Source organism: Palaemon carinicauda, chromosome 24, assembly GCF_036898095.1.
Source record: "Palaemon carinicauda isolate YSFRI2023 chromosome 24, ASM3689809v2, whole genome shotgun sequence".
In the NCBI taxonomy this organism is placed as follows: Eukaryota; Metazoa; Arthropoda; class Malacostraca; order Decapoda; family Palaemonidae; genus Palaemon; species Palaemon carinicauda.
This window is the reverse complement of record NC_090748.1, coordinates 100658728-100673651: the sequence shown is the minus strand read 5'-3', so window position 1 is coordinate 100673651 and position 14924 is coordinate 100658728. Positions and strand designations below refer to the sequence as shown.

The 14924-nt window shown below is 37.3% G+C and overlaps 1 protein-coding gene across 1 annotated transcript; it reads right to left on the bottom strand.

Annotated features, from left to right (window-relative positions):
- Nucleotides 1–684: 684 nt before the first annotated feature.
- LOC137617928 (protein THEM6-like) lies at nucleotides 685–12052 on the bottom strand. Its single transcript, XM_068347870.1, has 4 exons — nucleotides 11979–12052; nucleotides 8359–8535; nucleotides 8029–8243; nucleotides 685–2343 (listed from the first exon to the last, which is right to left on the bottom strand). The coding sequence occupies exons 2-4, from the start codon at nucleotides 8492–8494 to the stop codon at nucleotides 2110–2112; spliced, it is 585 nt and encodes a 194-aa protein (XP_068203971.1). The 5' UTR covers nucleotides 8495–8535; nucleotides 11979–12052; the 3' UTR covers nucleotides 685–2109.
- Between the last annotated feature and the right edge of the window lie 2872 nt (nucleotides 12053–14924).

Here is a 14924-nt window from a genome sequence, read left to right as displayed (position 1 = left end):
TGTACTTTTTTCTGAATACTTTGCTTACGGAGGGATATATATTCCCTAAAAAAACATGTCAGTAATAATACATGAAAGCAGAGAGATTAGGAGACAGGCAAAAATGGATCTCATCAAAGTTTACTTGTGTGAAAATATCTATTCTGCATAAAGATCACCTAATTAGAAAAAATGCTTCACTTGGGCCAAGACGCTGAAGGCAAACTATAACAGTAAGTAAATTATCAAAGAAGTCAAAGCTGTTTCTAACAACAGAAATTTTTTCAGCTTTACTATTTTACGTAGCACAGGAACAACTAAACAAATTTGAGGCTTAAAGGTAGAAAATGTTAAAATATTATCACTCAAATCTTTGGAGAGTTTATAGATACAAATCTCAAATCAACTAAAATAAGAAAATAATAGCAAAGAAAGATAATGGATGAAACAGTCCTTGAAAGTATCAAAGTACCACTTTGGTCAGCTAGAACATATATAATCTATAACTAAGTATAATAATCTAAATATCTTTAAATATACAGTATCCTATTAAACTAAATTGCATTGTATTTCAATGGATCCCTTTATAATAAAATTAACTATATGCTTGACCTAATAAAAAATATAAAATACACTAACCTATTGCACAGGCTAGTATAATATAAAATACCCTTGATGAACTACTGAACAAACTACCTGTAGTCCAAAAATAAATAGAAATGAATAAAAGCAAAATGTGCTTCTGATACAAAAAAACATAAACACTAAACAATACACAATATTAAATATCAACAAAGCCATAAACTGAGAATTGCATTGGTCAACTATTCATATTCTTAATCTATAAAGGGATTTTGACGAAGGAAAAATCTATTTCTGGGGAGAGACCTGTGACGCCCGGTGAAAAAGTCCTTCTTTGTACTTTTTCTGATATAAATCTTCCAAATATACCAGAGAAAATTAAAAGCATGGAATGCAGAGGTTACAACCCTCACGCGAGCACTTCGTAAGTGTCGTGTATACATTAGGGGCGTGTGAAAACCACTATTCACAGGCTGTCTTCCATTTAGATAACTCCTCCATCAAAGGGAAGGGCCGTAACAAAGACCCCAGAAACCACACTTGGGCCATGCCACTTCACCCACACGAACGCCTTCTAGGTCATCCTTCTGATTTTGGACTTGCTCGCAAGTTGACATTTTTGTGAAACCCAATATTCTAGTGAAATAAAAACAATACTATTGTCAAGATTAAGTACTGTTAAAATAATTTAATTAACGTCTTTTAACCAGTCTTGCAATGGTGCATCACTTGAGAATAATCAGAACTTGGCATAGAATAATAAGAGAGATAAAAAATATGAGACTCAACAAATATGAAATGAGATTCCACATTCTTTGGCTAAGTGGGACTAATAGCAATGATAGTATACGAGAGCTCTTCTTGCCTAAGCTTAAAAGGTGTACTATACTTAAAACTACAAATGGGAATACTGTACCAATATGACGTACATGTACTAAAATAATTCTAACATGGGTGAAAATGCAGGTACTTATATAACTCATAGGTCTTCTTCATTTTAAAGCAATGTAAATAACTACATAATACTAGGAATGGTTGAACTTATAACAGTAAATTCTTTAATGACCTTACAATCACTCCACTTGACCTTACTCTGTACTGACCCAGATTCAGTTATGGATAACAATACGTTGTTAAAACTAAGCTGGAACCATCTATGAATAATAACCACTCAATAAAAACAAAAATATATGCTCTGATGAAGAAAATAACATACCTTAGTACACCACATACATTTTACGAAAATACTGTGATAAAAGCATAAGAGAAGTAATTTGGTGAAGTAAAATTATTTGTTAAGTAAACAAAAGATAAATCATTATCCATCAAACTAACTTTTCAGAGGCAAGAAGAGACTAAAACATATTAGCATAACTCTCCTGGATAAAAATGTAAAACTAAAACTCAGTGACCTCAAACAAACACTGATTACGAAGGAAAAGTCATTGCAGTATTACAGCAAAAAACATCATTCTGGTTTGTCTTTCCTGTTTAGAAATAAATAAGAAATACTTACAATCTCCAAAAGACACTATTTCTTAAAAGCAGTTAACGTAGCTTCTTCAGACAATCACTATTTGACTTCAAATACTTAATCCAGTAGGCCAAATCTTCTGTAACTTCCGGAGTGGGTACACTTTCTGACATACATTTCGTGAGCAGGTCCTGTGGACTGGCTCCTATTACAGCTACCTTCACGTACCCAGTTACTCGTAGGAAGTTATCATGGATGGTTTCAAAATTCTGTTTGTAGTAAATATTCTTCTCATCCCAATACACAATCTGCCAAGAAAGAAGGGCACAGCTTATTTATACAGTATCACTTTTTTATGATAAAAAATATATATATATACCTACATACATATACCAAGGCACTTACCCCCCAAAAGCCGACATCAACAAATGAAACAAAGCAAAAAAAGGGGACCTCTACTTTCTACGTTCCTCCAGCCTAACCAGGGACTCAACCGAGTTCAACTGGTACTGCTAGGGTGCCACAGCCCACCCTCCCTATATATAAATATAATAATTATTTCACCTCGCCAATAAAGCAGCATAACTTTAATGAAATCTCATTTTATTATACGAATAACTATTTTGTTTCATGACAAAGCAATCTATCATGATTAGCCTTATTCATAATACTGAGTTCCATAAGACATATCTTAAAATGTCTTGAAAAGAGAATTAGAATACCTGTAAATGATTGTTCATGCATGTGATCTCTAACCCCTTTGCAGAGAGTACTGTCTACCTCCTGCATTCTTTTTTGTATCTAAGTCATGCAGACAGCATAAGAATTCTTCCCATCTTGTTTTGATATTCTGGATAGAGTAACCTAACTAATTTTTAATGCTTTCTTCATACTTTTCACTATGGACCGAGGGACAGATATCCAGATGTACGAATTCTTTAGGTTCACTGAATAAGAGAATCTTCTTCCTGATGGCAGACTGTACTGTACAGTACTTGCTGCTTCCTTTGATTGGGAAGAAAGTTTGTCACCAGGCTCCAGTCAATTTCTTAACTGGAAGAGTTGACTGTAAAGACCGGGAGAAATGTCAGGAAAACCTTGAGTGCATATTTCTCCCTAGTGTTCCTTCGGGATACAAAGGCACACTTGTAAGGTGGCTTCAGAGTAAGAAAGTTCCTTGACTTCTGCCTGTTTGGAACTGTCGAGTTTTGGGTTGAGTTGAAGAATATGGCTGCACCCAACCCAAAATTGAGTAAGCCGCTACCATACAGATGTTAATACCGGCTTGTAAAGTAGGAGATTCCGGCCCCAAGTCTCAAGTGGGGTTCATGTTTTCTGTACTGTAATTGCTGAATTGACAGACCATGGTGAAAGAGTCACCAAAGCATCTTGAGAATGTCCCAAAGCAAGAAAGGGAAGATTGCCTAGTCTTGTACGAGACCTAGAGCTATATATAATATTAAACCCCATCCCTGGGGTTGAGTTCAGGTAGTTCTTTCCCTCCTAGGAAAGAAATGACAGAGGCTGCTTCTCACTCTCCCACGGGGAGAAAGAAGTCAAATGTTCAGTAAGAGGAAAGAAGGGCAGCAGCCTTTATTCCTACTGGTAGAGTTGTTCTCGTAAGAACCAAGCAAAGGTAGCTGGTGCATGAACTTCTGTACCATGTACCTATACATCTAATCAGCTATAGGTATGCTCTAGAACGTATCCTCTTATCATGGGAACGAGGCAAGAATGCATTAGGATACATTCCTTGAGATCGGTCTCTGTCCCGCACTACTGTAATTCCCTCATGGGAAGAGAAACTGTAAGTCACTCGTACGTGACTCCTATCAAATAGTCTTTCTGGACTTCTTCAGTGACATCATCTCAACACTTTATCAGACTCCCTCTTCTCCATGGAAACCCGCCAGCCAGTCATTAACGAACAAATACCTGTCCTTGGTTGGAGAGGATCCCAGCCGTAAACTGTGTGAGCATGATATGGCATCTCGGTGCTTGTACAAATTCTGAGATTGGATTTGAGAAGTCACCTGTTCCAACCATAACATTGTGACAAAGTTGTCGTCTGGAAAAATTCAGTCATGGATCGGTCTCTGAGAGTGGGAAGATCTAGGCCAACAAGCATTATCAGTCCTTAGGCCGATCTTGAGCTATGGCGTCACCGAAGCCTGTCTTGGAATCATCTCGAAGCAGGATAGAGACAAGGGCAGCTGCGCAAGTCAGACTAGCAATACTGGGTGTGCACTCCTGTACCTTGTACCAAAACCTTTCCTGTGAGTTAGGTTTTGATACAGCACTGCTTCTGCCACAAAACCATGAAGAGGAATAAAAGTCTCGAAAGACTGCCAGAGCGGTCGTTCTGAGCTTCGGGGACCTCTTCTTCCTTCCCTTCGAGGTGGTATGAGCACTGGGAAGGAGTAGGTAACAGGTGAACTAATTACTTGGCGACATCAGGGTAACGATCACCTGAAGAAAAAGCATTAGTTCCAATGGTATAGTTCTCGATCATGTGGTTCCAATGTGCCTGACTCTAGATTGCATGATTCCCACTCACGACTGCCCATTGCATGATTCTTGATCGTGGCTGGCGATTGTATGGTTTCCAATCACGGATCATTTTATGGGAAACTTTGATTATGCAGAGCAAGCGAGAGGAATCCTATCTTAATGGTAGAGAACACAATCAGAATGTTCCCATGAAGATGAAACATGAAGGGAAAGAGATCGAGGAAACCTCTGCGCTCGAGAAAGGAAGCTTTCATAGCCTGTACATGCGATGACAATTATCACAGAAGAGCTGGAACGAAGCAGATGATAGAAATTCTGTGACCTGAGTCAATGAAAAACCTAAGCGAAGTGTGCAATCGTGTACAATAGTGTTAAACAAACAGGGTAAACACCCGAATCTCATATTAAAACGTAGTCGCGGAATGAAGTATTCCAGGTATGGAAAGAATGTACTAGGTCCCGAGTAGATACGTACCGTACCTCCCAAGTGTGCACGAAGAGAGATCTGGAAGTGTTTTCAAAGCAGTCCTAATCTCGCCATCTCTCTAACTGTCAGAAGGACAGCAAGAGGGTAGCGTCCTTATATCCTAATTGAAAATAGGCGACCTCAGTCTTATTTGAGACCGAGTGCTGGTAACTGGAGCGATAATCCGGATATCAAGTACCACTCGGAGCTGGGTACGATCTTGGTATGTACCGCTTCTCCCTCATACACTCGGAGAGAGAGCATAGGAGGCATGTAGATATGTCGATAGGGTATCTTAGACAATATCTTTCTATAAGTGAAGAGCAGCACTCAATCAAGGGAACTGCATTCGGTACGAGACGAAACAAGTGTAAAAGCAGTAGTGCAAGTGCTCTTCTCGTGAGAAGCAAAGCGGAGGTAGCAGGTGTGTGAGTTCTTGTACTGTGTATCGATACTGATGAGAAAATTCCCGGTATGTATCCTATTACCTCGCATTTAAAGTTAGAACGTACTGGTGTCCAGCAGTGTGTAACAATGTTTGCTCCCGAAGGGGAAATTTTTGACGCACCGTTTCCATCTCTCTCCCGAAAGCAAAAGAGATCGTCCAGGAAAGGGAAAGAAGGGCAGGGCCATTAAAAACTACCGGCAATGCACACGCACATAACTGGTGTGTTAGCACCTGTACCGTGTACCAATATGTATACAGTACTTGGTACCACAATGTCTCTCCTACAGGGGCAGAAATATTAGGAGTCACATGTACACGGTTTCCATAGATCAGTCTTTCTTAATCTCAGGTCTCGGGGTATGACAGGATCTCGCAAAGAATATTGTGTTCACATAGTGATCTGAAAAGCATGTAGGATTTTTTGCTCTCAGGGAACCGCCACACAGAGATCTAGCGCATGAGAAACCACCGCGAAGTGATTTAGCGCACAAGGATCCAGCATGTGGCACATTCCTGGAACGTATTAGTGGTAATCCAGAGCGTGGTACATTCCCAGAACATATTCGTGGGGATTCTGCGTGAGGTAGAATGAATTCATGGGTAATCAAGTGAAGTCTTCAGGTATGTATAGGGCATGCTGGGGAACTTAGAACTCTTAAGTCTCTGGCCTTGCTAGAAGGCATAGGTATACTGTACTCTTAACCCTTTTACCCCCAAAGGACGTACTGGTACGTTTCACAAAACCCATCCCTTTACCCCCATGGACGTACCGGTACGTCCTTGCAAAAAAATGCTATAAAAATTATTTTTTTCATATTTTTGATAATTTTTTGAAAAAATTCAGGCATTTTCCAAGAGAATGAGACCAACCTGACCTCTCTATGACAAAAATTAAGGCTGTTAGAGCAATTTAAAAAAAATATACTGCAAAATGTGCTGGGAAAAAAATAATCCCTTGGGGGTTAAGGGTTGGAAATTTCCAAAGAGCCTGGGGGTAAAAGGGTTAAAAGAAAGTAGAGCAACCAAGTGAGCACCAACACATGAGGGTGCACTCATGTAGGAGAGCACTCATGGGCACGGGAAAACAGGTGATAGTATATTTCTGTACGAGCGATGATGCACAGAAATCTTTAGGGTACATAAACAGGAGAGCACTTGTGGGTGCACGCACAAGGGAAAGCGCTCACGGCAGTGCGCACAGGAGAACGATAGTGGGTGTGCAAACAGTTGAGGGCATGCTCCTTTAGGAGCGTGCGCGTGCACATGACTCCTCTGTGTGTTGAGATGTTGTTCTCGATCCTCTCATTCTTCTATGATTTAGGAAGTCAAGGGGACTCCAGGAGCAGCGCTCTCTCCCACAGGGAACGAAACGATAAGATTCACGTGTACGTAACTCCTATCGATCGGTTTTGGACATCTTTGTCCATAAAGGGGAAAAGACTAGCAGTGTGATGAGACAACGATGAGGTAGAAATGGAGGAGGAACTTTAATTTCTCCTAATTATTGTTCAGGCTGATGTCAACACTAGCGGGGAAGAGGTCACAGGGACTCCCTGAAGAGACAGCACAACCAGATGTTATGCCCTTACCATTTTTCCTGGAACGGGAAGACACTGAAGTTAGAAGAGCGGCTTTCTTCTGCTTTACACTCGATGGCGGAAAATCTTCCTACGGTGCACATCAATGTCTAAGGATTGCCAACATCCTTGGTATTACATTGTCAACACTGTCACTCGGCCACACAAGTGAGGTAATAAACCTCAACCAAGAATGATGTCTAACAGAAACAAGGATTTATATATCATCAGGTTTGCACAGAAAGCTGTCACAGAACTACTGTTATTTGGAAACCACAGGAAACTCTTCTTTCCTTCTAAATATCCCTTACTGGCAATAATATGCTAATAGAATTATCTAAAAGATTAAAAGAACCAGTTGAGGGTGCCTGAAATATGTTTGTACTATCTGGCAGCTGAAAGCAAAGTGATGGCTTTGTGGCTTGTTGATGTCTTCTTATGCTTAAACCTGAACTTCTTTCCCCATAAAAGTGACCAAGGGCAACATTCAAAACATGTAAACTCAAGAACATTCCTTTCCCTTACCAAAATAATGCAAATAACGAGGGTCAACATACATACTCATTTACCAGCTGAAGATTTAGGAACTATCTTACAAACAAACAAGATTTGGCCAAAGCTCACAGCTAGAATTGCAAACCAATAAAAAAAAGTAACTGTGCTTTGCCACGAGCTAAGTTGAGCTTGCGAAAAACATTATCACAAAGCTTTCCAAACAGTCATCAGGTCTACAAACAGTAGTGGCCAAAAGAGATGTGACTGGTGAACACTCAGGGAATTGAAGTATCCCCTTCCCCATAACAACCAACCAGGAGTTAAGTACCTTGTTACCAGCAGTCAAGTACCATGTTACTGGCAGTTAAGCAGCTTGTTACCAGTAGCTAAGTGTACATACTTATAAGTGACAAGGGTTTGTATACTCATAAGAACAAATGTTAATATTTGTCTAAAAGCACTAAATAACTACTAGTTACTATCACTATATCTATACCTGTGATACAAGCCTATAAGGCATAAAAATGTAAACAGGTTTCCGGTATCGTATGGTGCTTGCAGCTACAAGAAGCTTAGGTCTGTCTTTCCCAGTAAAAGTTAGAATTCTTGATCTCACAATGTGGTCGAGCCGGCCAAAGTCCATCGCACGAAGGTATCTTGAGTTGTTAATATGATTCAGCATAAAGTCCACATCTCTTGTAGAACAAATACCTGAAACATTGCAAAACTTGAATAATAAAATCTCAACCAATTACAGAAAAACTGCTCTACACTAGAAATTATTTCAAAAGTTATGTACTGTACAATGACCCACGGCTGAGCTTACCATATATCTTTGATGATGCTAGAGGATGGATTTTTGAAGTTAGCCATCGTGATCCTACAGTATAAATGAATGCTTTCACAAAGTAACCAAGTTCAATGGAAATGAGCACCCCAATAGCAACAGTTGAAAACTCCATCTTGCTACCAAATCAAACTGGGTTGATCAGCTCTTTAAAATCTGAAATTAGGATCAATGAATAAATTTTTGGTTCAGTTTTTACCAAATACTAAATACAGTGCAATATGATGTTAACTCCCAGTAAAAATAAACATAGCAATTAGTGAATCAGTAATTAATATAAAATATATTGAAGTATTACTTATGCAATGTATATTAACTCTTGGCAGAAAATACTCCGGTAACGTGCACTATCTCACCCATCTAATGGAATGAGTTTAGAACCACTTTGAATTAATGGAACCAAGGTTCCCAAAAGTGCAAGTACTTTATGGACTTAATATTCATGAAATATTTAAGGCTGATCACCTAAGGGAGGACAATTGTCTATTAAACGTATCAGTTATCATTTTCATCTCAATGGATATCACCATCAAGTACGTAATTGTTTCTAGTAATTTAATTTGGAGATCTATAGCAAGTGGTTAGATCATTTCATGTATAACTTTATTAGAGAAAAGTCATGCCTTCCGCAAGGCGTGTCGCCCTCTTCAGTTCCCATAGGTATTTGAGAGGGAGAGAGGGCTGAATTGGCGGATTGTTGCAGCCAATCCCTACAGGGACGGTGGTGTCATTGCTAGCCGCACATGGAGTTTGGGGCTAAAAACTAGTTCTCACAAGTATGGGTGAGAGAGGGGTCCCAATTGGCAGATTACAGCAACCGACTGCTATACGGTCGGTGGTGTCAGTGTCTGCCACACATTAATTTTCCGTCAAACACTACACTTTGGAAGGCATCTTTGAAAGCACTGCATGTGGCCATTAGGCCATCGACACTATAAAGTGTATCACATAATTGATATTTGCCTCCTTCAACACTTGATTAATGAAGCCTACCATACGCCTGTGCTAAAGCATATATTCAGAAGTATTACACGAGCAATTGAGACACTTGAATTTATAATCATTACCCTCCTGGATACACCTAAAAAAAATTACTTTCACATCTTGGCATCGCAAAACTCAACAAAAAACTTGTGTAAAATTACAGTACTGTATTATTCAATATTCCTAATTTAGAAAATAAGAGGCGCTCTTGGTGTATTTACAGGTAATTTGAACAATTCTAATGAAAAGAGTTGTTGAGAACTCATTATTGACACTAGGTTACAACCTAGCCCAAGGTTCCACACCTAACCTAACCTAGGACGCATATCTTTACCTACTGAGAGATGTGTGTCCCTGGACCTTTAGAGCCCTCAGTCTTTAGTTTACCTAATGACATGTCACATCCCTGTGTTTACTTCATAATGGGATTCCTTCTGAAACTGGGTTTTCCATACGTATTGTATTTCCCGATCTGACACATCCTTAAAACTTGAAAAGTAAGTTTTTTTGCTGATTAACGTCATCAAATTGGTTAAAAACGCATATAAGCACACCAGCGACACCTTATTCACTCCAAAATAGAAATGGTCACGTTTCAAATAATCCTTATATAGCAATCATCACTAAATGAGTATCAAAGAAGAACTGTTTCAGTTTGCTGACGTGGGATATTGCATCTCTTGAGATGTGGAGGAAGGTGATTGGCTAATGTAAGGTCATGTACCTATGAAAAATTCTCTGATTAAAGAATGTAAATAGCTACTTGTGCTAATAGTACTGTGAGGGCACGAATGAGATCTGACATATTTATTGTTTGCGAGACTCAAACTACATTACGGCGTGCGGACAGCAAAGGAGTACCTTGGTCAGGGCAGCGACCTCCATATGCACAAAGGTCAAGTTTGACCGGCAATTTGTGTTTCTTTTACATTTTTACAAGGAGATTGCAAAGCAACAAATACGAGACAAAACATGATATATACATCGGTGGAAATGCCGGAAAATTCTACATACAAAGATATATACAAATATCCCATAGCGAGTACAGGTTAGAAATAATATGTACATAACAGGGATTCAGCAGGGCAAAATCTGGAAAGATGATGTCTTTACAGTACAGAAAATGGGAAATCAAAGTTGGGATAGAAGCACCTCACCTCTGATGGAAATTTTATGAACCTACCACAGGAGCTTCCCATGGGAGCAATGCAGATCAAAACAAAACTTTGTCAATATAGAACGGTAGGAGTAAACAGAAATTTTTAATGAAAATATAGGACTAGTTGTTAGGCACTGACTATATGTCACTGGTTCAAAATAATGGGTTTAAAGAGATTCAGTACTATATTTGATTATGTCCTTTCCAATGCAATAACTAATATTGTATGATACACTACCTCAAACCTGGCAGGGCAATAGTCCAAGTTTTGGTTCATAATAATAAAACCAAAACTTGGAACACTACCCTGCCTGCTTTGAGAACCAAAGCAAAAAAACCTGCCTATAGAATCTACGGCTTCTTTGGACTTAAGGGCAGACATCTACCGAGAAGAAACCTGCATGCCACAGAGAATTTCCAAGTCGATGACATTTCCACTAAATATTTCTCAAGGGTAGCCATGTCCTCCCATAAAGGCCGCAGCCAAATTTGTTTGAAAAATCTAGAATGATTGTTACTGTGGATTGAGTAACGATGAGACACTGGTGAGGGATAGATATTGTAGGAATTTGGCGAGCCCCGGGAATGATTAGTATATTCCTTCGAGGGGAAGCCAACATGGAAGGTCACACGTTAGTAAGGGCTTCTCACTGGCCCATGTTGGGCGTCTAAGCGGATTAATGTCATGCGTCCGTACAGAGATAATTTATTCTTTATGGGGTTTATGTATGATAGCGGCCACCTGTATGTATGATGACGACCGACTTAGAATATGGCAGTCTAAGGGGGTTTGTAAAGGGGCGTTAGCACTCTCGTTAGGTAAGTAAGCAAAGACATGGCTTATAGGTTCCATTAGGGTGGAAAGTTTACGTTAGTTGATGTCCATTTTTTATGAAAGATGGAGGAACTGGCCGCTGATATACAAAGGCTCCTTGTTTTTAGTCTAGTAACAGATTTCTAGGCAAATGCTAAGCACTGAATGTCTGCTGACCTACTACACATAAATGAAATTAGTACAGCATATCATTTAAAAATTGATATCAAAGTAATTCAAAACAATTAGTAATACGAGTACAAATATCAATTTTATCATAGCTACCAATGACGGAGCACGTATATATATTTACCACTCCCTCAGCCTCAATAGGGCGAGTGCAAAACTATGGAAATTTTCAACTGAATGGAATAGAATTTATCAGAATATATCATTGAAGGCATTGACATAAAAACTCATTCTTTGCCAAAGTATATATTTAAAGGATTTTTTAGGGATTTCAGTAGCTATGGATACCGGTCACATAGGCTTAATTGTAAGCCTAGACAATAGACAATTCTTGGCGATTTTTTTTTTTTAGTTTAACAGCTCTTCCTTTCTGTTACATGGTTTTAATATATCATCTACTTCTTTCATTAACATCCTATTCTAAATCAAATTATCCATAGGTTTAGCAGATACCTGTTTCCTTTGCACTGCAATAAGAGTAATTTAACACCGGCCCGATGACGCAATGTTTACGTGCTGTAACATTCCACTCTTCAGAATTAAACACAAATTCGTTCATTCCACATAGTACTGTGAGATTGGTGCAGACTGTGTGGATCATTGATTTTTATTCTATGTCTGTGTCACTATGTTGTAGTTTGAATAGCTAACCTTATTAAAAGAAAGTTTAAGTATTTATCAGCAGAAAACAGGAAAACACAAACCAAACATCATATCAAGAATAAAATTCAAACATTTACTTTTTGGTATATAATTTTGATTTCTCCTTCTTGATTTTTATTCTATGTCTGGGCCACTATGTTGCAGTTTTAATAGATAACCTTATTAAAAGAAAGTTTAAGTATTTATCAGCAGAAAACAAGAAAACACAAACCAAACATCATATCAAGAATAAAATTCAAACATTTACTCTGGTATAAAAAGATAATTTTGATTTCTCCTTCTTGATTTTTATTCTATGTCTGGGCCACTATGTTGCAATTTAAATAGCTAACCTTATCAAAAGAAAGTTTAAGTATTTATTAGCAGAAAACAGGGAAACACAAACCAAACATCATATCAAGAATAAAATTCAAACATTTACTCTTTGGTATGAAGATAATTTTGATTTCTCCTTCTTGATTTTTATTCTATGTCTGTGTCACTGTGTTGCAATTTAAATAACTAACCTTATTAAAAGAAAGTTTAAGTATTTATCAGCAGAAAACAGGAAAACACAAACCAAACATCATATCAAGAATAAAATTCAAACATTTACTCTTTGGTATGAAAAATAATTTTGATTCCTCCTTGATTTTTATTCTATGCCTGGACCACTGTGTTGCAGTTTAAAGTGCTGACCTCATTAAAAGAAAGTTCAATTAAAGTATTTATCAGCAGAAAACAGGAAAACACAAACCAAACATGAAATCAAGAATAAAATTCAAACATTTACTTTTTGATTTCTCCAATTTTTTTTTTACCTGAATTAATCGTCTTTCGTATTTAAAGTTTAAAGTGCTGACCTTATAAAAAGAAAAGCTTAAGTAAAGTATTTATCAGCAGAAAACAGGAAAACACAAACCAAACATGAAATCAAGAATAAAATTCAAACATTTACTCTGGTTTAAAAAAATAATTTTGATTTCTCCTTCTTGATTTTTATTCTATGTCTGGGCCACTATGTTGCAGTTTAAATAGCTAACCTTACTAAAAGAACGTTTAATTAAAGTATTTATCAGCAGACAACAGTCAACACAAACCAAAGATCGAATCAAGAATAAAATTCAAACATTTACTTTTTGATTTCTCCAAGTTTTTCTTTTTTTACCTGAATTAATCGTCTTTCGTATTTAAAGTTTAAAGTGCTGACCTTATAAAAAGAAAGTTTAATTAAAGTATTTATCAGCAGAAAACAGGAAAACACAAACCAAACATGAAATCAAGAATAAAATTCAAACATTTACTTTTTGGTATAAAGATAATTTTGATTTCTCCTTCAAGTTTTTTTTTTTTACCAGAACTAATCGTCCTTCGTATTTAAAATTGGAAAAAGTAAAGTCTCAGCAACTTGAGATATATTTCTTGACTCGTGCTTCGTCATTATCAATTCTCGTTAATATTAATATCATCGTTATTAATTTTCAGAATTCCTCACATAGACCTTATTCAGTTCATCAGATGGGCTCATATTTCTCAACACAGGGATTTATAGTTTACTTGAATAAGCAATTCTTCCATATCCTAAGTATTATTGAAGAGATGTCTTTAATTTATTTTTCTTTAGTACCTCCTAGTTTTCACAACCTTTCTGATTGCTGGGGTAACTTAAATAGTTTGGACAGTGTTCAATAGTTTTTGAATCTGGAATTTCTTGGCTCTTATCATACATCTATGTGTTAGTATGCATTCATTTGCATATTTTGAGTCTTTTGTGTTATTATAGAACACAATAAACATAAATTTTGGGATATAGATAGCATCAGAGAGGCTTCATGGGTCTAGTATCGTCTTTTATGTTTGTACGAGTCCAAACTTTTGATAACTGTAAAGTGGATTTAAATCTGTGGGTTTTGTGTCTTGTAATTAAGCTTATACATTTAAAATGATCTTTTTTTTTATTTCAGTAGTATGGGTACCGGTACCATAGGCTTAATTCTAAGCGCAGACTCCTATTGGCTCTTCTTTCAGTTTTACAGCTCTTCTTTCATCTCGATGGAAGAAATTTGGTTAAAAATATTGATATAGGAATCTCACACAGTGTGGTTTGTACCTGTCTCAGTGGTTGTTTCTTCAAGGAACTATACACGGGGTGTTCCATAAGTCTCCATACATAGAAAAATAAACGTTTTATTATTATTATTATTATTATTATTATTATTATTATTATTATTATTATTATTATTATTACTTGTTAAGCTACAACCATAGTTGGAAAAGCAGGATGTTATAAGCCCAGGGCCTCCAACAGGGGAAATAGCCCAGTGAGGAAAGGAAAAAAGGAAAATAAAACATTTTAAGAAGAGTAACATTGAAATAAATATCTTCTATGCAGACTATAAAAACTTAACAAAAAAAGAGGAAGAGAAATAAGATAGAATAGGGTGCTCGAGTGTACCCTAAAGCAACAGAACTCTAACTCAAGACAGTGGAAAACCATGGTACAGAGGCTATGGCACTACCCAAGAATAGAGAACAATGGTTTGATTTTGGAGTGACCTTCTCCAAGAAGAGCTGCTTACCATAGCTAAAGAGTCTCTTCTACCCTTATCAAGAGGAAATTAGCCACTGACCACTTACAGTGCAGTAACCCATTAAGTGAAGAAGAATTCACTCAAAATCTTGACATAAATCATTTTCATTTATATAATATGTTGTATATGACTGCCAATGCGTTTCTTAAAATACGACAGTCATATA